We start from the raw sequence: 24,195 nt of genomic DNA, 5'->3' as shown, positions 1-24,195 counted from the left end.
TTACTAGTTCATACCATGAATAAAATGTGACTTTTATACAAGGAATTCAAAAGTTTATCTAGTCAGTACTCCTAGGGATTTTTTTTCCATAAAAGATGATCAGGGGGAGAAAGTCTATAGTGTATTTTCAAGCTCATTCTGAGAAGGCATTTTGGGTCAAAAAGGTGGATGAAATGGGTTTTCTTTGAGGAAATACAGATTTATATGAGGCTTTATGGTAGCATAAGTTATATGCACAAAAAAGAAGTAGGATATTTTGAATCATTAAAAAGTTTGAATATAATATAGGAAGAAGAAGACAGCAAAGGGATTAAGAGAAGATCATTACTTCCTTTGAATTACTTTGAATTATAAGGGGAAAAAGGGAAAATCAGAAAAAAAGTGAAAGTTTTGTGGCTTTAAAGTTTACTTAAATTACATTTATCTACTTCTGCATAGGCCAGGTATTGTTTTCTTCCTTTGTTTTGTTTGGGAGGTCAGTATTACATTGTGCAACTGAAGAATAGCTTTGTTACTTCAGTGATGTGCAACTATGTCACCATAAACAGCGTTGATGCACTAAAAAATAATGGGCAGCAGAAAAACTGTCTTTCCTGACTTATCCTGTTAAATGATGGGGAAGGGGACAATTTAGTTTAATTTATAGGAGATAATTATATAGCTGTAAAACACTGTTGCAGGTTTCTCTTTGTTTATATTGCATATTTAACACTGAAATAAACTTTTTAAACAGACCTGAAGATGTTACCATGATCTATTCTCTTGGAATTCTTAACTAGGAAAAATGGGCTAATTATAGAAGAAATGGACTGGTGTAAACAGACTTCAGCTGACTTCGGGTAGACACCCCAAGCAAGAGCGTAAATGATAAAAAAGCAATTTATTAATCAGAAGTCATTACCTAGTGAATACTCGACACCTTTTACCTTAAGAAAGTATTCTTAAATTCTGTTTCTTAGCTGATGGGCAACAATGACAGCTTTGCCTTGAGTATTGACCATCTCCAGTGGGGAGTTTCATTTTAATTTAAGGCTGTCCCATCACAGCAAGGCCTTTTTTAGCCTGGGAAATTACTTTTCAGGTAAATAATAACTAGGTTTTGCAATAATTTTTCCCCTCCTCCTATGCTCCAACCTACTCTTCAGCTGAAAACAAAAGTATCATGTCTCCTTTGAGAAAGAATGGCATCACATTCATCAGCTCATTTTAGAAATTACATTTACTACACCAATACACAAGTAACAGGTTGTGGCCTCTCCATGACAAAGCATCTTGTGCAGAGTTGGTGAGTCAAAGGCATGCTTTAGCCTGGAGAGGCTAAATCTTTATGATGGAAGACGATAGACTCTTGGTAGTGACATATGGGAGCAAGAGGAAACATTGTGTACTTGGTTGTTACCCTCAGTGCCCCAACAGAAGATCATGCAGAGAGCTGCTCATGGTAGATGGAATGCACTGTCTTAGAGAGAGCGCTGAGATTTTCCTGTATAAGACGTCAGATTGGACTACAGGAGTAGCAGAGAATTATCACATAGTGCCAGGCTAACTTTCTTGTGGTGATGTGGTGTTTTTATTGTATTTTCATATGTTCTCTGTACCCCGATGGTTCGTCTCTACCTTCCCCACTCCTACTCCCAGTTGGTTTGCCCCAGATCCAAGCCGCTCCTCTGGTGCTCCCAATGTGGTTATCCCCTCCCCTATGTTCTGGCTCTTTCCCTATCAATCACCCAAACCCCTCCCGTTGTTCCGGAAAGTTCGGTGTCCATCACAGCCCTCCCGGTTTATCCTTATATGGTCCTTGTCAATCTCCCGAGACCCTGCCCCCTTGGATACCTCCCCTCTTGGAAATTCCCTAAATCTTGACTCCCCATTGGGGCATGTGACCCCTTTCCCTCCACCCCTTGAGACTATTGGCCCATATGAATGTCTATCCCTGTCCACATCCCTCCCCTAAAGACCCCTATTGGTCCCCTGTCAAGCCATCCCCGTTGTAACGCCTTCCTTTATAAATTGTTACCAAGAGCTGATCTGGGCTTGTTCTCTGTGGATACCCTCCAATAAACTTGCATTACCTCCCGTGGCAAGCCTCCACGCTACTTTTTATCTTTCCCTTCCTCGAGGGCTGTTGACTGCCGCAGTGTCTGGAGCCTTAGCAGGCTGGAGCCTTAGCAGTGCCTGGAGCAGAGGCTTCAGAGGAGCAGCCTTAAAGCTCCATGCGTCCAGCTGCTCCCCACTCCTGCCGCACACCGCTGGAGCTAGCCTGGGCAGTGGTCAGCAGCGGTCACGGTGACGCTTTCTGAATGTGTTTTTTAATTTTTTAATTGTACATTCCTCTCCCCCTTAAAACACATCTAAATAATTCAATTTTTATGTTATATTTAGCACTCTCCTCTGATCCAGGTAGTTGTCTGTCATCCAAATATGACAAACATTTCAGGCAAGATGCCTAAAGCAAACTCAACAGGCAGTGTCCTTCTGAACTCCGAATCTTGCGTTAGAAGATTGTACTAGGTGAAAGGTACACTGTTCAACTTGGATTTCATGGCAGCACTTGGACTTTACTCAGAAGCTACTCCTCTGTTGTAACATCCACTAGGTTGGGAGATAGGGAGATCCAGCTCTAAAAATAGCACGCTGTATCCAGGTGGAGTTCCAGGAGTGAATGATTTCTGGGAGAAGATACAGGTTACTTTCCTCCTGTTTCTAGGATATGATCTGGAGTGCAAGGTGGAATGTGCCTGACAATGTGCCTTTGCAAGTGACTTTCACTAATAACATCAAAATCCAGGATCTGAAATCCACAGTAATGGTCATACAGTAGAAATTCTGGTAACTCCTAACATGTCTGTGGATCTCTGAATGCGGACTCCACACAAAATCCAAAACATGTGAGATGTCTGGCCTCTATGGCCCCAGGAGCAGCTGTCCTCATGCAGGAAAATCTCCGCTGGACATTTGTCTCTCTGCAAGAGTTGCCTATAGCCGTGCACCTAGTCACAGGAATTGGTTCCGATGAGCAGCATCTGCAGATGTTTTCCTGCAGAAAAACATTGCTGGGTTGCTGCCCAGCTTCACAGGCTACTTCTGGAGACCCTTCTTCACTGCTGTAGCTGGACTTCATGCTTTGTAGCTGTGCTTTGGAAAGGTAAGGTGGATGAAGATCATGGTGAGGTAGTGGTCCATTTCTGTATAACACAGGAAGGCTCAAATCTAGAAAGGGGTTAAAAAGTACTAGGTACCTGTTTCAACTAGCTAATTCCCAGAAAATATATTGATCCATATCACGGTATCCTGCAGTGGTAGGGAGGAGAAGAGAGATCCAGCAGGCAGGAATTGTGCAGCAAGATTCCTTTATTTAATTATTTTACAACTCTTTTATAGACTTTTTTCTTCATAGTCTAATTGGTCAAAGGATCTGCTAATTGATTGGCTAAAATCCTAAAACATCCACTGTCAAAATATTTTTCAACTGTACCATAAACAAAGCTTTGCAAGGTCGCAGGTGTTCACAGCTTTTAGAACTCTACTAGTATCTTCCATGAGAGAGAAAAATATCTACGGGACTGGAAAGAAGCAAGAGAAATTCTCGCTAGCTGCATATCTGTATCCACAGATCCATATTGCAGCATTGCCTCTCAAAGCTCGAGTGCTTAAGAAATTGTAACCTGCTGCTGCTCTGTACACTTTAATGGAAGAGTGGAAGAGCCATTAGTTTTACATCCTGGTGTAGCAGACTTATGTACGTACACTCAGGTATTTATATAAAGAAATAAGAAACAGCTCCATTTAAAAAATCAGATCTCAAAACTTTGATAACTTCCAAATTTATAATAACACTGACAATACAGCTAAATTTGTTAGTGCTGGTCTAAAATGGCAGGATTTCAAAATGTTGAACAGAACTGCTAGAAGAGTGTCCCTTTAATGGTGCTAATTTAAATTCTAACCCTGCCACATAGCATTAGAAACCCCTAAGAAGGGTTGTGCAGGTACTAAAAAAAAAAAAAAAAAAGTCACTCAGGTAGGAAGGAGTTTGTTCCAGTTTTGACTGGGGTATTTCTGTCACAGTTAGCTATGACAGGGATGTGCTTCAGATTTGCACAGAAAGCAGCATTGACATGACAGATTAAGAGTTCTAGTTACTGCTGGGCAGAGCTCACAAAGCATCAAGGTGTTTCCTGCTCCTTCAATCACCCCACCAGTGAGTGGGCTACACAAGGAGCTGGGAGGGGACACAGATGGTACAGCTGATCCCTCGTTGACCACAGGGATATTCTAGGACATATGGTGCCATGGTCAGCATATAGAGCTGGGGGAAGAAGGAAGTGGTAGAGCATTTAGAGTAATGGAGTTTGTCTTCCCAAGTCACCACTAAGGCATGACGGAGTGCTGCTTTCCTGGGGATGGCTGAACACAAGACTGTCCACTGGAAATGGGGAATGAATTCCTTGGTTTGCTTTGTGTCTGTGGCTTTTGCTTTATTGAACTGTCTTTATCTCAACCTTCTCACTTGACTCCTCTGGAAGAGTCTCTTTCCCAACCCACTGGTGGGGAGGTTAGTGAACAGCTGCATGGCCCTTCTTCGCTAGTAGAGATTAAACACTAACAGATCTCCAAGCAGATTAGCAAAATGACAACCAACCTTCATGTTTCTTACTGGTTTCAACCAGAACTTAGGCAAAAACTAACAGTGTTATTAATAGGGAGGGAAAGTCTGTCTGAAGAATGTCTGCATTCTTCACGAAAAACAAACTCAAAATTAAGCTGGCTGAAATGCTCTGTTTCAGAGAGGGAGGTCCTATTGTTTGTATAATGTAGGGTGTTGGATCAGTGTCTGTGTTGCCCACATTAGCAGCTGCATCACTGAAGTGAAGATACAGTACTGTGGAAACACAGTGGCCCAGTACCCCAAACACCAATGGAGAGGAACAGCGCAGGCCAGCCCCTCACAGGTCAAATGGCATGCTGATCCTGAAGGATGGTGACAATCCATTTTGCCTGTGCACAGCCTAAAGGACATGCAGTGGCACTGCCACGCTGCTGGCACACTAGGGAGACTCAGCAACACTGCACAGGGCACAGGATGACATTCTGACATCTGCTTACTGTCAAGGGAAGAGCAAAGGACCTTCTACAACCCAAGTCAATAAACCTCATGTTGAAGTCCCATCTGCAAAACAGACCTTCGAAGTCACTCCCTAATTTCCTCCTATCCCCCCAAAATTTGTGTCATGTTCTCAGGGAAAGGACCAGACACCTCAGAATAGGGTCACTACAGCTGTAACATGATACAGAGTCCTAAAAAGGCATTTCCCATCTGGGACCTGGCCCCATGAGCTCACTGATGTAAGAGACTGAGGATCCCAAAACTAGACTCCTGTGGTACTCTGTGGTATAGTTCTAGAAATAGCTCTTCTCTACTGTTTAAGATAAGCAATACATGTTTTCCTGCAGTAAGTTCCTGTACTATGTGATACTTGTGGTTTTTCTTTCATGCATAGATAAAACATTTAAATTTTTTAAAAAAAGTTTATTTTCCACAAGGAAGAGCAATAGGAAAAATTAAACTGTCTTCCACATAGTTTTCTTAAAACAAGAGTCTACAAGGACATATTCAGCACCAAAACTAAAAACAAAAAAAAAGTACAAACAGCCATAGAATATAATCTATAAAGCAAACATTTAATATTGCACTTTGTTTCTCTAATGTTTGGATTTTACTTACTTTTTCCTAATTCAGTTCAGAATTCTCTATCAAATACTGGGCTAAAACTGTGAACGTCAAGTTTTATAATGCTGAGAATTGACCAATACTTGTGGAAGAGTAATGCCTCTGAGTAACAATGTGATTTAAACTGGAAGTCTTTATTTGATAAGCTAATGTGGGATATGCCCAGCCACTGCCCGGGAGGGATGTCTGCTGAGATAAGAGATTTCGCAATCGCCCAGCAGGACTCCCTGGAAAGGACTTTGGAGTCATGGTGAGGAAAAGTAGACCCACAATCCTTTGGGAGACCCTATGGAGATCATTCTGTAACCCACTGGTCTATCCCAGACCCTCTGTAATCCATTGGTCCCCTTGCTGATCCCCTGTATCCCTATAAAAGACCAGTTCGCCTCTGTAGAGGAGTGAGCTCGTCCCTGGCCTTCCCTTCGCCGGAGGGGACCCACAATAAAGCTACCTTCGTGCGGAACCAGCCATACGGGTCTCTCGTCTCTCTCTCCGGTCTGGTTTGGCCTAGAGGCTGCCCTGCAGAGCTGAGCTGAAATCACGAGCTGATATCACTAAAGAGCTGACAGCTTCTGCAAGGGCTCCTCTGCCAGCAGCTGAGAGGAAGACACCGGACTTCGGGCAGGCGATTCCTTTCGGGACCATCTCCCTGGACCGGTCATCTCTTCCTGGGTCACAGCCACGGACCCCACCACCAGCTGTAATAAGCTAATACAATTTTTCGTTCTAATCACAAAGGCTGTGATGCCAAGTCAATTACTACGATATTGGTCAATCTTGCCTCATATGCAATTTTCCATTCTATTGTGGTAAGTACTTTAATGCTATGCTATGTGTATCAGCAATTGTTCCCTAGTCTGTTAAAATAACAAAAAAGGAAAAAAAAAGTAAAACCACCAAATGCCCTTTTATACCAACGATCCCATCAGCTTTAAAAATTGTTTGGTTGAAGAGGGTAGAGGGAAGGGACATCCACAAAATTGGCCTAGTAATATAATCCAATTTCCTTCTTGCCAATATTCCCGCTCAAAGCCCCAGCCTTTTAACTGAATCACTTAAAACGCGACTCATTTATATTTTATCACCCTGTTGTCATTTTTTAAACATGAATGATCTTTCATGTTCTCATAAAGGCCACTTATGGAAAAGCCTATTTTGTTGCATTTATGAAGCCTTAAAAACAAGGCAGAAGTTTTTAATAATCAGCACCATGCAGAAACACCAGCCTCCCCTCTCCCACTCTCTTCTGAGCTTTTTTATTGCACAAGGAGACAGGTGTTTGATGGATTAAATCTTGATTTGTTTAAGTCGTCAAGACCAGAAGAGTGTCCCTTTGTCAGTGATCTGTGTTACATGGTTTCTGAAAAACAAAGTTGACTTCCATTGTACATCTCTAACATATAAGTGCTGGTATTTGTTAGCACAGGTAATGGCTCCATTGCACTCTTTTTCCTGGGGCATACTCAAGGACAAGTGCTCTTTCCATATAGTTTCTTGCATTCTGTATGAATACATGGTAAAATTCACTGTTTTGTTTTAAAGCCCTTTAGAGTGCCACAGGAGATGCAGTCATTGAAGCAATTCCAGCTAACTCATATTTAAGCACGGATGGTAACACTGATCTTCCCCACTTTAATTATATTTATCTTGTACGGTATCATAAACCCTGAAGGTAATACAAAGTGCACAAACTGAGCTCTTAGCATAGTATGAGCTTTTCCTGCGGTTTGAAATATACTTTCTACTAGACTCATTACATATAAATTTTTGGTGATTAAGTAGCTATATATAAAAATAAATTTACTTTCCCTTCCTATCCCTGCTACTTGAGATATTGATCTGTCTGTGCATCTCGACAGTGTATGACTACTTCCTTTTAAAATTCTTTTGAAGGACAGCTGGTGTCTGCTGGTGCTGCTTTCATTTGCGCCTTTTTTTTTTTTTTAGAGCTTCACAACTTGCACATCTCTTTTTGTAACGTAGAAAGAGAAATGGGAATGAGGTGGGTTTTGTAACTTTTGTGTATGTCCCTATTCCAAATCTCCCTCTCAAGTAAAGAATAAAAACAAAACACAAACACAAAACAAAAAAAGAACTAACTCAACAGTGCAACATAAAAAAACAAATAGCATCCCAACAGTTTGGCAAGTGATGAGTTCACCTGAGATTAAGTGATTTTTAGGCAGTCTGTAACAAAATGCTGCTTTGCGATAATAGTAGAAAGGCAACAAATTCTTAAAAGAAATCAAGAAAGTATACAATCTTGATGAAGTCTATTAGTTTCTTTCTATTAATTCTTTACCCTCCCACCCTATCCCCATATCTGTTGCTGATCTACTACAGTAGGCTGCAAAACATACAGCAAGAAGGATTGGCTTGAAGGCATTTGATGTTTGTAAATAAATCCACAATAGGATCCAAGCTGAAGAGGTGATACACGATCAGCCTACTAGGACAATTCTGAGCATGTGCATACGCAGGTAAAGTCCAGGCTACATTAAATTAAAAAAAAAAAAAAAGAGAAGTCAGTGCATTTGTCAAAGTCTGTTGCTGTTGGGGTTTTTTTTGTTTCTTTTTTGTCAAAGCTTTCTTTTGCTCCTTATTGTGCGGACCACAAAAAATAAGAAGGGGATAACAAATGTCTGGCATAAATGAGAAAAAGCTGTAGTGACACTGAACCGCACAATGTAAGCAATAAGCATGTGCAAATTTCCAAACTGTAAGAGGAAGCCAAACCTCTCTTAATGTGGTTTGAGTGGCTGGACACACATGACTGTAGGTTAGTAAGGCTGCTCCTAGTATGTGCCAGTATTTAAGAGGGAGGGGGGAAAGCTCAGTTCTTCAAGCATGTGGAGCAGTCCTACAGTGTTACTGTAGGCTTCAAAGCATGATCACAGGTTGTTTTCATTTTTTCACCACACAGGCAAGAGCAAACCCACTTTCTTTGAAAGTGTGTCTCCACTATGATGCCTTGACCTTCAACATGGCAGGTATGATTCAAAACCCAAGTCGAGTCAGCTTCTTATGGATTCCTTCAACGAGAGGGGCAAGACGGTCTGTCATCTGCGGGCTGATCTGGGTTTGGATCAATCTAAACAAAAGAGGTAAAAACACAACAACCCAAGGTATTCTTAGAACTGATTGCTAGAAAATAAACCAATCCAAATACCAAAATTTTTACGTCCAAGACAGAGATAAATGGTATTCCCAATCCAAATGTTATTCAAGTAACTGAAATATCTCCAGAAATTAGATAAAACTTTGAATTGAAAATTACTAAGTGTAGTGAAATATTTCAAACTACAAGTTGATGGTAGCTTAAGGATAAGACGAAGATGTAATAAAAAAATTGAAACAAACCTGCTATAGCAGCACAAATTTTTTAAATTATTTATTGTATACTAAGAAGACAACCTTACTCATCACTGAACATGTAACTTAAACTACTAAATCTATGTCAGAAGACATTTTACTTAAAAAGGCACAGAATTGTTAGTAAAAAGTTCTTCTACTTAATTTGTAAGTAATGACTCCTGAATAACCCCATGAAATGTCTTAAAAATTCATGTGTTCAACACATTACATCTTCTTCCTTTCACCAAAAGGAAGGAGGTGAAGAACATGCTAACTTAGGTCTCCAAAACTGGATAGAAGTATAATTTAAGTGAACACTACAGAGTTTGGTCAGTTAATTTTATAAAGCCATTTTTAGAACAAAGGAAAAGCTTATTTCTAAATCTTTAGAGTACCTACCTAAATTGAAAGGGCCTGAGTTGTACTCTTGGTTTACGTTACAGAAGAGTCCACAAACAAGACACAAAAACCCACTCACTCACTAGCAGCTTAAGTGTTTCAAGAGGAAAAGAAAAAATCAAGAGGGAGTGTATCCAGGCAAGATTTAGCCAAAAGACACTATTCTATTTTGTCCTATACTACTGCTTTTCCCTGAAAAATATGAGTATGGCTTTTGAAGCTTCTGAAGCCTAAACTTGTGTCCCAGTTATTGAGTGACTTCCACAGAACTAAACTTGCAGGCAGAAATGTTTGAACTGTGCATTTACAGAAACCTAAGCCAGAAAAAGTAGCTTTGTAACTTCTCTACATGGGAATTCTGAAAGTAATACATACAAAGAACAAAAAATACACAGTACTTTTAGAAAGTAGAGGTGAAAAATGTTGGTATTCACCAATGTGATGTATTACATGTATAATGCAATATAACTTTAGTAAAGTTGCCCAGAGGATGCAAAATAGTTTTGGAATTTCTACAAAGCATTAGAATAGTGAAGAATCCTGGAAACTTTTTGATTGATTTTCCTGCACTTTGCTAAAACTAAGTTACCTTTTCCCCTTTTCATATTTTTGATTATTTGTCCTGGTTTTCATAAAGTAGAAACAGTTTCCTACATTTATTACACATGACAGAATTCAGAGAAACAGTGAATTCTTCATTAAATTCTGAGGTACCTACTTCTGAATAGAGGGGTGGAGGCAGAAAACGAAACTCCTGGATGTATGCAAACAGTGGCCCTGGAAGCGCTCTCTCAAAGTCATCACAAGCACCTAAGGGTGCAAGGCTTGACTGCCGTTGTTCCTCCGTAACCACTTCTGCATAGCTGGGAGGTGCTGCAGGGAAAAGGCACACGCAGTTCGAACAACAAGTTCTTATGTACGTCAAAACATGTAACATGATGAATATTAAACTTTTATATCGTAAAATGCACCAGCAGCTAGATAAATTACTTCAGTCGTTTTTCCACAGTTATTGAACACGAAAGAAATGGTAGACTATTATAGCTTATTTTAAGACTATGCTCCAATCCAAGAGCAGACTGACCATTGTGTATTGTGGCCTAACTATCACCTTCAAATTTAAAGCACACTCACAATACTGAATTTCTCTTACAGGCAGTAATGAAAAAACATTGCATTCTTCTGGATTCCACCATCAGAGTCTGGGATTTGTACATTAAAACCCCCAGATGTTTATATGCAAAAAGAGTAAAGAAGCTACAGAGTTTCTCCTTTGACAAGAGATTCCCACTGAGATGAATTATATTACCATTTCACAAAGTCTTGGCTACTAAGGTTGCTAAAAGTCACCTTAACTGCTAGTTTGGTAGGTTACAATGCCTTACAACCGAGGACACAGTTGGGATACTGGAGGCAGAATTAATTCTGCCCAGGTACAATGGCATTCTGTGCTTTCACTTGCACCAGCTTCCAAGCAGCTGGGTTGCCCTGCTCGTACCTTAGAGAGGAAGGCAAGGAGGCCAACTCTGTTCTTCTACAGAGAGCAAGCAGATAGCAAGGAAACATCCTCAAGGGATTTTCTGTGGGCTTTATTATGAAGGAGGTAATTTGTGCCTGCTTGCGTGACAGCAATGAATGAAGCACACAAAAATCAAAACAGACTTGTTTTGTCAGGTTACCTTCTGGTCTTTCAGGCAGTGTCAGACCAAGCCAATTCATGTTCATGCTACACTGGCTGCTTACACTTGATGTTCTGCTACCAAACGGGTGTAGAGGAATGGTGCCAATGACCAGCGGTAAGTTAAGGAATAAATCCATGGCACCAGGAATATCCACATATACCTAAAACAACATGAAGTATAGATTAAAAACAGTTTTGTATGAGCACTTCATAATTATTAGACTAAAATCTCCACCCATGGAATTTTTCACAAGGCTGAAATTTCTTTTTGTTTGTTTCAGAGCCAATGTCCCTATGGATACAAAAAGCCCTCCAAGTCAAAGGCAGCTCTATATTCTTAACAGAAGTCCTCACATGGAAATGTCACCTACTCGTAACACATATATTTAGAACACGCAAGATTTAAACTGAATTTACTTAAGAAAATTCTTGTCAGGAGACCTAATGCTAAGCTATGTATTTCTTTTGTAACTAGTTAGCAGTTCACAAAGCTTTGTTAACAATTTGCAAGGAATCATGGAAACTACTCATACTCGAATGAAACAACCCAACATACCATCAGTGAATACTCCACACGGATTATACTACAGTCAAGGATTGAAGGAGAAACAGGTGGAATTTTCAACTGTTTGCCATTCCAGGTTTCTGTTTTGCCAGATGACAAGGATTCCCCACGCAGGTTGGCAACAAGCTGTTTGACTTCCTTCATTTTCCCTTTGGCATAAAATGCCTGTGTTTGGTAAATGGCTGCCTTTGGCACCACCACACGGGAAGAGCAGTTCTCAATCTCAGCAAAGATCTGAATTGATTCACCTGAAACAAAGCAAAATTTCTTTTTTTTTCTATATATTTGCAAGGCAACTGAAGCAAATTGCCACATACTGTGTATTGTTATGTGGCTCTGGACGCTGCTAGCAATGATCTACACTTTTAACAACATCCACTGATGCTAGCAGGAGTAAGGTCACCATAAGGTAAATCTAACAGAAAACTGCACAGGCCCAATAAAAGCAAATGTCCTTTAACAATCTGGAGACACAGCAAGCTAACAAAATTAGTAGCTTAAAATAGCAAGACAGATGAATGCAGACAAAAATGGTAAGAATAGTTTAAGTATTTCTTTTATATAACAGAAGCTAAGTACAAACTGTCATTTTAAAAGGGAAGGAAAAACATTTCCTATAATTACTTCTGTTACGTACCTGGGGTGTAGCCCTTCCTTTCAATTTTGGCACTTAAGGATATTGGGCCTGAGGTACAAAACCAACAACAGAGAGTTTTTTCTTTTGTGCCTGCTTGGGGTGACTGTAAGAAAAGAACAGTATTTTCCATTTAATAGAGTGCTCCATGAATCTCTTAATCTGTTCTAATGAACACCAAAAAAATATTTTGATTATATACTTTCTGTGCATTTTTATAAGCATATCTAGTTTCATTTAGAGAGAAACCTCAAGCAAATTGCACTATGTAAACTGTAAGCTTTATTCTAATTCCATATTCATTAACACTGCTTTTTTGCTACACTTCATACTAGTTACATTTAAAACAGTTTTTTATACATAAATAAATTCAGCATAGGCTAAGGATACACTTTATAAGCCTACATATCCCACCATATTGTTGAAGAGCTTTTAATTTACCAGTAAACTAGAATGTCATTCCAGTACACTATTTCAGAAACAATAACCAACCTGAAGTACTGTAACCTTGACTCCTGCTATTTCCTCTTTCAAAATGATCCTGTTTCATCTGTATCAAACAGACTTTGTTATTTTACATGACACCAGGATTTAGGACTTGATCCAAAGCCCATTAAAGTCAAATCAAGAGTCTTTTGATTTTAATGGAATATGTGCTAGGCCAATGTCCCTTTGCAGGTCTGATTCTTCACCCATACACACAAGAAACCTATTTCAATGGATTCTGAGGTTTTTTCCCCTCTCCATGGGGGATGAATTTGAAGAAGAGAGGGGGGGGGAATGGAATTCTAGGCCTGACTTAAATCCTCATTGAAAGCAGTTGTGATACTGAAATTATTTTAATGAAATGACATTTCAGAAAAACATGATAAAGAATTGTGATAATTTCTCCCCATTGGTAAAAAACTGTCCATATGAAAATTATCAGTTATGCACACCAATACATTATTTAGTTTGCATTTTTTACATTTGCAATGTCACACTAATTCTTTTAGGTTTCACAGTTCCTTCTTCGTTCAAAATCAAAGAGGAACAGTTCCCAAAATTTTCCTTCTAACTCACACTTAACAATTTAGTATTATCAATTTAAATTGACAAAACCATTTTAACGTATCTTAAAAGTGAAGCAACTCCAAGTACAGGAAAACATAGCTTTCAAAATACCAGTACTTAAAAAGTTGCTGAACTAACAATATTTAGAAAATTGGCTTTTAACTAATTATCAAATAAGTACTAGGTAAAATTAGATATGGATGTTGTTTCAGTTATTAAACTTTATTATTTTTTATGCCAGAAACAAAAAATGAGTAATTCTGTCAATTCTTACCAGTAATGAAGGAGTGTTGATATCTATATGTTCAAAGACTGTAAATTCCTTCTTTAATTTTACTGGTAGAAACCAAGGCCTATGCAATTCGGCTTTCACCCAATAGCGCACACTGCCATGTCTGCCTTCGAATGAGGTAGCAAGTGGTCTGTGCAGGACACAAAGGTCAAAATTGAGTAAAGTCTTTCTGTCTAATGATACAATTGATCAGGTCAGCAATTAGTATACAGAACTGCATTTTTAATGCACTGTAGTACTTAATGAAGCGTAATTTATTTGCAAAATTTCCACATCTCAGAAAAATTCAAGATTAAAAATGGGAGAAAAAATCATCTCCAATTTACCCTACTATAGTTTTGCATAGATTTATAGAATCGATTAAAGAATTGTACTAGAAAATGCCAGGAGAGCACACATGTCCTTTAAGCTTAAGAGGCCACTTTCACATCTAGAGTAAAGCATGCCCTTTTGAATACCAATTTAAAATTACCATTAGTATCAACCAATTATAGTTTTGGATACTGCATTTTGTAAACCATTGTCTATTATTTACTTGGTCAGTAGCTCAACATCAGGTTTATTTTAGCTGTAACTCAGCACTTAGGTAGTTAGGTTCACCTTAAGCAGAGTAAATAGTCTAACTTGGGAGTTCTGAAGAGAGGCTATTTTGAGCACCTTCTAATCTTCCTCTACCCTGAGGAGACAGCTTAGAACATTTTTGATACCTAAGAATGTACATATATAAGCATATATGTTTATATACCAACACACATAAAATCATCAAGACTATTCTGAAATTTGTTAAATCAAGGAAGTCTATTTTAGAAGCTGGAGGAAAGATGATGCAAGAAGTTTTTCCAGACCTGTGAGCATTGACTTTTTCACTTTTAATAGCATAAAATGAAAGGTAAAGTATCTTTATAGTTCAATTCTTTGCAATTAACAGTAGTCTTCTGTAACTTAGTTTCTCTTTAAGTTTTTTTTTCTATTTTACTATGTTCTGAATACACTGTTATATATACATTAAAATAAATCAACACGATTTCCATACTTTCCATAGAAAGTAATACTATCCATGCTAGCGCTTTACTATAATTATTCTTTCAGTTACAGGTTTGACTTCTCTATTTGCATATATGAAATGTTTAGGTTTTTTCCCTAATAATGCAATTAAAGGAATTTTCTAATCCAACTTCAGTGTTTTCTTCCATCCCATATTCAGAAGAGAAAAAATCAGTAAGGATGATGCACATCTTTCCACTGTTGCTCTGAAGCTTACATCAATTTTGGAAGTATTCTATGGACATAAAATAACAAGTACGAAGGCAGCATCAAAATTCAGGCTTTTAGTATCACTCTTTGTTTTTCCAGTATTATTAAAAACTGGTTTAACAAGACGAACGCTTGTGATATTTTGCTATCTGGCTGTTTCACTTCAAGCTAAACATTTTTGTTGATGTGTCTAGTATTTTGTGTTTGTGGTTTTTTTGTGGTTTTTTAAATGCGCCTTTCAACTCAAAAACAGGGAAACAGGGAAAATCTGTATTGGCCTTACTACTTCTTGTCATTGAGATTTTCATAGAATGCTAAATTGTCTTTAAAATCTCCATGTTCACAGGTCTTCACAGAAAATCCTACTGAAACAGTGTAGAAGCCCTGTGCTGTTCACTTAAACTGTTTGTCATCTGCAGGTTCTGCTAAAACCAGCACCTGTAATAAACAACTTTAATATTAGACAGTGAGCTTACTCACATAAAACTGCCAATTTTTCAGTCACTTTCAAAGGACTTTCAAATCATTTTTTTAAGGATTGCTACTTGCCTTTTACAGCAAAGGCTCTTTTTTCATCCATATTCATACTCCCTCTTTTCCTGTGTATTTAATGTTACTGGAACTTGTATCTTTAGCTCATTTCCATATTGGTAACTCTACTATGTACAAACCTTACGTCCACAGTGTCTACATCACGTATTTCAGACAGCAGGGGGCAACAATTTTATCTTACTGGAACAAACTTCTGCTCGTTCTTTTCTGCACTTACTCATTTGTTTTCTAAAGCCAATGGGATTAGGTAGGAGAATTCTTACTTCATCCACCCATTCTTAACTTTTTCCATCGGGACTTTCTGCATAAATGGCCAGGCTGGGTACATACATCCTACCTGAATAAGAACAACCTCCTCTTTTGTTGAAGTCTAAGTAAACTTGCCACATCTGTTCCAGACCTGAGCCCAAACAATCCCACTGGGATCTTATCTCTAGTTCTGCTTGTCTGCATAGCTCCAGTAAATGGCTGAGTTAGAAGGTATCTCAGCCACTCTGCAGGACTCCAGTGACAGCTGAAATTCCTCTCCCTCCTCTTGGGAAGGGGTAATAGATTGGAATATCTAGTAAGTCAACAGGACTTGGTCAAAAGAAAGTGAGCAACTGGGCAGCAGTGAGCTCCTTTTTTGTGGAAATTAAAAAAAAAAAATAAAGTATGTGTACATCAGTATAAAAGCAACCTCTTCAGTTTAATAAGATCATGTTCTCTACAGCATGTTGGAGCACAATTCCTACTACCATTGAAAAGGTTTCCCCTCCACCCACAGCAGGAGTTTTGGTCAGGCGGTGGGCAGCAGGCCCCTGTGTGGAGGACTATGAGTGGATACTTACGTCTGTGGAAGCTCGAAGCTGAATGCATATTCATGCCTTCCTGAATGGATGGTGTGAAGGCCTTCTTCTGAATTGTCATCATCTAAAAGAGAAATAAACCAAAACACTATTCCACCTGCACACATGTCATACATTGCATGGGCTTCTCCTCCAGAAAAAAATAATTTTGCTCACACTTTACAACACTCAAAGAATGTGATGTCCCAGAAACAAGGGTCTCTGGTGAGTTAGTTATTAACTGCTGGAATGCCGGGACAACTCTGGCTGACAGGCAAGATTGCCAGCTTCGCCTTACAGAGAAACAGAGACTAATTTGTTTCAATTTATAATCCTGCCTCTGAATACTGACACAGTTTCAACTGCGGCCATTTCAAGGCCTCCATGCAAGGTTTGTAAAGGAAACCATGCTGCTCTCCACTCTGACTGCTAGTCAGAAAGAACTAGAGCTGGCTCTTTACCAGCATTAACAGTACCAAGTCTGCTGCTTAAGATTAAATTTAGTAATTCACCTTCTTTGTAGCTCCTGCATGGCAACAGCGTCCAGACATTAATCACACATACACACAAAAAAACGTGTGAGAAACGAGTCAGACTGTACAACCACCACCCAGAAAGTACCAGAGAGATTCAGGGACTTAAGAAATGGCAAGCTGCCCAATTAATGCTATTTAGAGCTAAAATTTTCTTTTTTTAATAGGTTAACTTGATCTTGCTCACACAGCAAGACTCAGATACTTGCTGGTTTTATGCCAGGAATGCTGACTCCTGTTTATGGTCATGATTACTTGCCCACCTTGAAATGCCACAAGAAAACTGCAGTTTATTCTGACATGGAACCAAAAAAACGCTGACTTGGTAAAAATAGGAAGTTGAGTGAAAAATCACTGAGCACCTTGCACACAAAAAGGGCTGGAATTATAAAACGGGATATAGTGAGACAAAATGAAAGGGAACAGCTTATGTGTGACTGTCCGAAGCACTAACGGAGGCAGGCAGGAGGGTTCTAAGTTACTACTGTCCTACAGAAGCGTGGATTCTCTACTTGCTACAGTGCAAATACCAAAAAATTTTAAAATAAACAAAATTTTAAAAAAAATTTAGAAAAAAATGCAGCAGTAAGATGTGGAAATAAATGCACCTTCAGCACGCAACATTACCCAGTGTAGGTCACGAAAACGTGCTGAAAGAGCAAGACAATGTGTCGGCGTGAGAGTGGGTTTTTATACTGTTGTTTTGTGTTTGGGGTGTTTTTAATAAATACGATTTATTCATTTTCGTTTGATTTGTCCCGAGAGCGGGGGGAGCGCTGCTTTCGGTGGTGGCTGGGCTGCTCTCCACCCGGCTCCCCCCCCTTCCTGCCAGCTCAGCAGTCCCGCCACGCCGCGGTAAACAAGTGCTGAGCTGTCAATCAGCGCGGGCTGGAGCAGGAGCCGACCGGCTTGAACCGGCGCGCGCGGAGCGCCGCCAGCCCCGGCGCTCTCACACGCGGCGTGCGGTGCATCCGCCGGCTCCGCGCCGAGACCCCTCAGGGGACGGGACCGGCGACGGGACGCGGCAGGGACCTGACTGAGGGCAGCGCGTCCCCCCACCCTCCCTCTCGGAGGGGCTTCGTGCCGCGCCAAACGCCTCGGGGAGCGGCCCCTGTCCGCCGGGGGCAGGCAGCGAAACCTGCGCCCTCACCCCCGCCGCCAGCGCCCCGCCAATCAGCGGCGGGCATCGCCTTAGCAACAGGGCAACAAACCGCAGCGGGCCAATCAGGGGGCGGCGGGGGGCGCGGCCGGGCCGCGGCTCCGCGCTCGGGGCGGTCATTGAAACACGGCCCCGGGCGCCGGCAGCGGCTCGGCGGGGCCCTTGTCCCGCCCGCTCCCACGCGTGCTCCCCCCGCCACGGGCGGCTCCTGTGTGTCTGCACACTGCTGTCGCCACGCTCTTGGAACCCGCGGTCCAGCGGTGCGGGAACTTAAGCTCGGGCGAGTGATTTCTCAGGCGGTGGCAGGAGGCGGGTGGGAGCCGCAAGTAAGTCACCTCGTTAGCGCGGTGTGCGCGAGGCATGAAGAAGAAAAAAAGGAAAAAAAAAAAAAAAAAAAAAAAACCCGAGTTCTGCAACAGCGTTAAGCTCGGGAATAGTGGCTGAGTGGCCCGGAGCTGATCAAAAATTGCATTTTTTTATTTTTTCCGGAAAGAAGGAGAACTATCACATCGCTGCAGGCTATATGATGCACATTTAGAAAAAAACCGGGGCAAGCAGCACAAAAAATTACATAACCGGTTTTTAACATTATTTTCTTGCGCTGGGGAATTAAGTCATCGCCACCACCTGACGCGTGCGGCCAATCTGCGCGAAGCGGGCGGCGCACCCCCCTCCTCCGAGCCGGTCCCAAACAGGATTGAACCGCTTCGAACAAAGGCTGCGAAGTTCGGGGGGGGGGGGAAAAAAAAAAGAAAAAGAAAAAAAAAAACCAACAAAAACCAACCACACAGAACCCCCGGGCCGCGGCGCTTCTACCCCGCCGGGGAAGGGGTCTTCATTTCGTGGGGACACCACGGGTGGGAAGTGGGGAGCAGGAGGTCCTCATCCTCATCTCCCCAGTTTTGGGAGGGATGCTCGCTCCCATTACGCAACACCACTTCCCCCCTCTCTCTCCTCCCCCTCCTTTTGCTCCCCATCAAGGGCTTTTCGGACACATCTTTACATCGGGGTGACCCCCACCGCCGAGCGGAGTGTAAGGGGCGGCCCAAGGTAATGAAAGGTTTTTACCAGGAGGAGGTAATACTGAAATGAGAAAGAAATTACACGCAGGGTGGTGATATGTCAAAATAAGTCACGGAGACTCTTTTATCTACCAATAACAAGCCATCCTGAAAAATTCATTGTGTTATCACCCCAGTAGTATCAAGAGAACCTCGCGTGTGTCAGAAAGTAGTTTTTATGCTTTCACTGTGTTTCAAGATTTGCTATTAGGATTCTGCCAGTGAAGTCCAGTGCCTATCTGACTGTGATTCTACAGCTGTTCTCCCCACGGAACGGCAAATCCTACTGAATGTTAACAGAGAAAAAAAAAGGTAAAATACTAGTAAAAAATTTATTAATAAATGGCCATGCAGAAGGGCAAGTAGTTCAAGGGAGTCCTGCTTGCAGGTACTTTGCAAATGCATCTCCTGTAACTCCATCGCCAAGATATGACCCTGGGCATGTCTGTTCTCCAATGCACCCATTAAAAAAGAAAGGGCTAAGCGGGGGAGATACAAAGATGCGTGCTTTTTTTCCATAAAAAATAAAGCAGCAGTTAAGGGCAGCCCTTACCTCTCTCGTGGCCGATCAGGATGTCTTTATGGTTGAAATATTCCACTTCTTCGGTGTAGTTCTGTGTATAGGCAGTGTTGGATCCAGCATTCCTCGATTCAGTCCAACGCACCTTAGCGTGTCCCCTCGCATGGATTTTAAGGGATTTCACTCTAATTTCCCCAGTCACTTCTAGACTGACCCTTCCTGAGACTGTATCCCCGCTAGAGTAAACGGGGACATTGCTGTCATTTAGACAGTCAAAGCTTATCGTCAGACTCTTCACCTTCCCCAGCACCATGGTTTTATAGCAAAGTGTACAAAAATAGACTGTAAGAAAAAAAAAAAACAAACAAAAAAGGGGAAGGGGGAACCAAAGACAACCAACCCCGAGCCCCTGGGGCGCAGGGGTGCGGCAGCGCGGACCCTAGAGTCGGCTCATGGGGGCGGCGGGGAGCCCCGGCCCCGGCGCGGGCGGCGCTGGTGCCGACACGGCGTCTCCCCACAAAGGCGCTGCCGCGCCGCCGCCGGCCCCGCCTTATAAGCCGTGTGACAAACAAGCTGGCTGCGCATGCGCCGCCCCGCCCGCCCCGCCCCGCCCCGCCGGGGCAGCCCCGGCCCCGCCGCGTTGGGGGGCGCGGGTGGGGGGGTGTGCGCTGCCCCTCGGCTCGGCTGGAAGCGCCCGGTGATGCTTTGTTACGGGAGTCAGCGGCTCCAAGGAAGATGGCAGTATTCCAGCCTCTATAAAGAGATAAAAGTTGTACCTCACTTAACAGACCTTGTTCTGAAACTGGCAAATTCTCTGTTGTGTTGGTCATTGGTTTTTCGTTTTATTTTGCTTGGTTTGGTTTTGGTTGGTCGGTAGGATTTTATTACTTTTAGGGGCTTTCCCATTTGTTTGCTTAGGTTTGGTTTTATCCTGTTCTTGTGTGTATGTGTGTAAAGATGGGAAAGAAAAGAGCAAAGCTGGATAGGAAGTGGTGGAAAAACAAGAAATAAAAACCAGTCCTGGCTTGCAGGATGTATTGTATTACCTGGTAATCCTCCCTGGAAACTTTTGAAAATTAGTACTGATTCATTTGAGTTTAACTATTCCAGTATCAATGACTGCCCAAGTAATACAAATTACATTGCCTCAAATCACTGGAAACCTTTCCAACTGTTGATTTTTTTTTTTTTTTTCATTGTTATTACTTTGGTGGTGCTATTCTTCTCTTAAATGCTTTGGGTTTGGTTATTTAATGTTGCATTAGCTAATTCTTGCACACTTCCCCTCTGATACAAAGTGAGAGGTATGGTAGTGGTTTGTGACATCGCCCAAGCCACCACGCTTTGGGGGACTACACCCAAATGCATCACTAAAATTTCATGCCAACATTAAGTTTTGAAAGCAATTGTCTATTCTTGCTGGGTTTTATCAAGTAAAAAAAAAAAAATCACATTTTCTTTGGCCTGACACCTGGTGGATATTCTTGTGCTTTTTTTGTGGCCCGAGGTGTTCAAGTGTCTTGCGGGTAAATTAAGACTTCGTATGTTTTGCACCATCTCGTGGTAAGACTTCATACTTCCTTAGCTCTCAGAATCATACAATCATTGAGGCTGGAAAAGACCTTTAAGATGGTCAAGTCCAACCATAAAAAGAGTACTTGCAAGAGCAGCAGAGGTGATTTAATTCCTCTCCTGACAGTGCTCTTCATGTTGTTCTCATGCCTTCAGACACAGCTGGTCTCTTGCATTTGTTTATTTGCAAGTTTTTCCTCTTTTCTATAATTTCAAAGATAATTGTGTCCTCCATGAGTAATAAAAACCACAATTTTGTGGTCTCCAGTTGCTGTAGGACTTGTGAAAGCCGGCAGCCAGGTGGGAAGCAGCTTTTATCCACAGAGCTTGGGTTGTATCTCCTGTCCTGCCAAGTCTGGGCTGGTTCTTACTCTCCACCTAACCAAGGACAAATCTGCAGGCATGATAAAGTGCAGTTGCATTTTGCAGGAAGGTGAAGACCCAAATCTGTTATCCCAGTGGATGTTCATCCGGATTTTTAATTTTTCATTGTATTTAAATAGATAAGAAAGAGGATCATCCTATGTAATTGGGGTACATGCTTTGTATACTGGTTACATTTGCCCACTGTAGACTTGAAGAAGAACAAAATACTTTGTTAAGCTGCTGCAAATCACCCCCTGTATATAACCTGCAGACCTCATAGCTCTGCGTTACTTCCCTTCTCACTAGAGATCAGCCATCACCTAGATCACCACACTTTGTGTATGGTTATATGTGATTTAAATGTGGACCACTGAACAGGCTGACATGATTTAGTTACGCCGGTGTTATGCATAAAAAACTTTAGATTGACAGTTCTGCAGAAGTATCTATGTGTGTGTATTGTATGCATTTCCCACGTCCTGCCAAAAGTCACACATAAGGATTCAGCCTCTCCTGCTCTTTTTACTACTTCTCATAGTGTATTCGTACTCGTAAGTTATACGCTTCATGCCACCTTGTGGCAAAGGTGGTGAAGTGCCAACGTTGCCTTTCACCAGTCTCTGGCCTCCACATTTCTGTAACTGACATTTTTCTGTGAAGCCTTTTTGTTAGAATCAAAAAATTTTAAAATACAAAATTTTAAAAGACTTATTTTTTCTTTTATTTAAATGAAGAACATACTATGAAGTTTAGCCAAAAGTATTCAGCAGTTATTTTCACATGTTTAGTTAACCAAATATTAGTTATTTTTCAGGAGTTAAGTTTCTGTGTTTGTCAAATGAACAAACTTCTAGTTAAATATTATAATTTTTATAGATCCTGACACAGGATTTAAAAAATTGCTTGCAAAGATGATCAGATCTTACCATCTGAGATCAACAATAGGCAGTGAAGACTTTGTAAACACATAAGGGGCTTTCACTAACATGTTACAGGCCTTGTGCATGATACAGTCCACATAAAAATCCACATAAAGTTAAAAAAAATTAAGTCTGAATTTATTTCTTTGGGTTTTTTCTTTTAACTGGCAAAACCCATTAATACGATGCTCTGTCTATTACTGGAGTCAGTAGCTCCAAGGCAGATGGCAATATTCCCGCCTCTATAAAGGCATAAAGATTATACCTTACTTTACAAACCCCTTCTTGAAACTGGCAAGCTCCCTTGTTTGTGTTGTATTTTCTTTTTTCTTTTTATTTTTTTATTTTCTTCAAAGTTTTTAAATTATTTTCAATTATTTTTTGTTTTTAAAAAAATAAATATTTTTAAGTTTGTTGTATGCCTAGATTTGCACCTTTGTACATGCCTAGAACTCTCCCAACCTCCATGTGACCTAATGGTACATTCATGCTGAAGACCATTCAAAATTCAGAGATTAGGTCCCTTTATCATCTTAGTATCTAATCAGTCTTCTCACTGTGCACTTGATAAATCTGCAAGGACAGGTGTGATGGACAATGATCTTTACAACAGTCATTACTTTTTCTAAAAGCAAAGCCAGAAAAGCTTGGAATGTTCTCCTGACTCATTAAAAAACTAGTGTTAGTAGGAAGATCCAGACTTTGCTCCATCTTCTTATAGACCATCCTAGTTTGAGACTGGTCTGGTTTAGTGCGGAGACAGTGTTTACCCTCCATGTTTCATGGTGCAGCAGAGAATGGGCTAGAGAGAGTGTCAGAGCAGAAGCTATGTGTTTTCCAGAGGTTAATGTGTCCATACCAAAGGGAGAATCCTGAAAAGTAAACCCACGCTTAAGGATGGTTTCTGTATGTCATGCAGTGAATGAATGGAAAATGTGAAATGTTCTCAAAATGGACTCATTTCTATTCATTCTTGTTGTGTCTGATCCCAAATCCATTCGTAAAAACAAAAGAAATACGATTTCCTCTCGTCATACCTGTTGTGAGGCTACATTTGTGAAATATTGTCATGTTAAAGTGTAAAATAGTGAGATAAAAATATTGTTTTATGATGCTGTGGATCTGTGTACTGAGAAGCTGTTTCCAAAACTCCTGGATTCAGATGGATGTCTACAGACCTTCCTTTTGGTACTATCTCCACTGGAACAGCTGTACAGCTGACAGAGAGAAGACAGAAGAGAAAATTTTGCTAAATAGGCTTCCTTTGGGCTTGATTTTATAATGGAGAAATCATCAGTGATGGAAAGAAACTTGGAATTTGTGAAACTGGTTCCTGATTTTGAAAGATTCAGGATCTGGGAGCAGCTTTTCCTGGTAATATCTGTATCCTTGGATCACAGGGTTTATTATTGAGCAAGAATGTGCTGTATTTTTGATGATTCTGTTTTCAGAAGATGCATACCCGTAAAGAAAGTATTCAGTCTCAAAACTCAAACTTTTTGTTTGAAATGTTTAGTAGTTTGATTTTTTTTTTAACTTTAAAATATTTTAGAGTGAGTTCTGAGATGTATTTACTATTAAAATCAGAACTTCACTAACTATTAATCATGTTAAACTGAATGTTTGATTTGAAAAATAACTGCTTCTGCTGTTAAACTGAGAAAACAAACAGTTAAACACATACTTGAAGCAATAGCTCCTGGACAACATGACCAAATGACA

At 40.8% G+C, this 24,195-nt stretch overlaps 1 protein-coding gene across 1 annotated transcript; it reads right to left on the bottom strand.

Annotated features, from left to right (window-relative positions):
• Nucleotides 1-7,659: 7,659 nt before the first annotated feature.
• On the bottom strand, nt 7,660-20,146 carry ARRDC3 (arrestin domain containing 3). Its single transcript, XM_048291921.1, has 8 exons — nt 19,649-20,146; nt 16,346-16,427; nt 13,692-13,839; nt 12,368-12,470; nt 11,722-11,978; nt 11,164-11,326; nt 10,203-10,357; nt 7,660-8,822 (listed from the first exon to the last, which is right to left on the bottom strand). Exons 1-8 carry the CDS (start codon nt 19,926-19,928, stop codon nt 8,766-8,768), a joined length of 1,245 nt encoding a protein of 414 aa, XP_048147878.1. The 5' UTR covers nt 19,929-20,146; the 3' UTR covers nt 7,660-8,765.
• Nucleotides 20,147-24,195: the final 4,049 nt, after the last annotated feature.

Source organism: Corvus hawaiiensis, chromosome Z (assembly GCF_020740725.1).
Source record: "Corvus hawaiiensis isolate bCorHaw1 chromosome Z, bCorHaw1.pri.cur, whole genome shotgun sequence".
Taxonomy (NCBI): domain Eukaryota; kingdom Metazoa; phylum Chordata; class Aves; order Passeriformes; family Corvidae; genus Corvus; species Corvus hawaiiensis.
The sequence above is the reverse complement of the archived record's forward strand: the minus strand, read 5'-3'. Positions and strand labels throughout refer to the sequence as shown.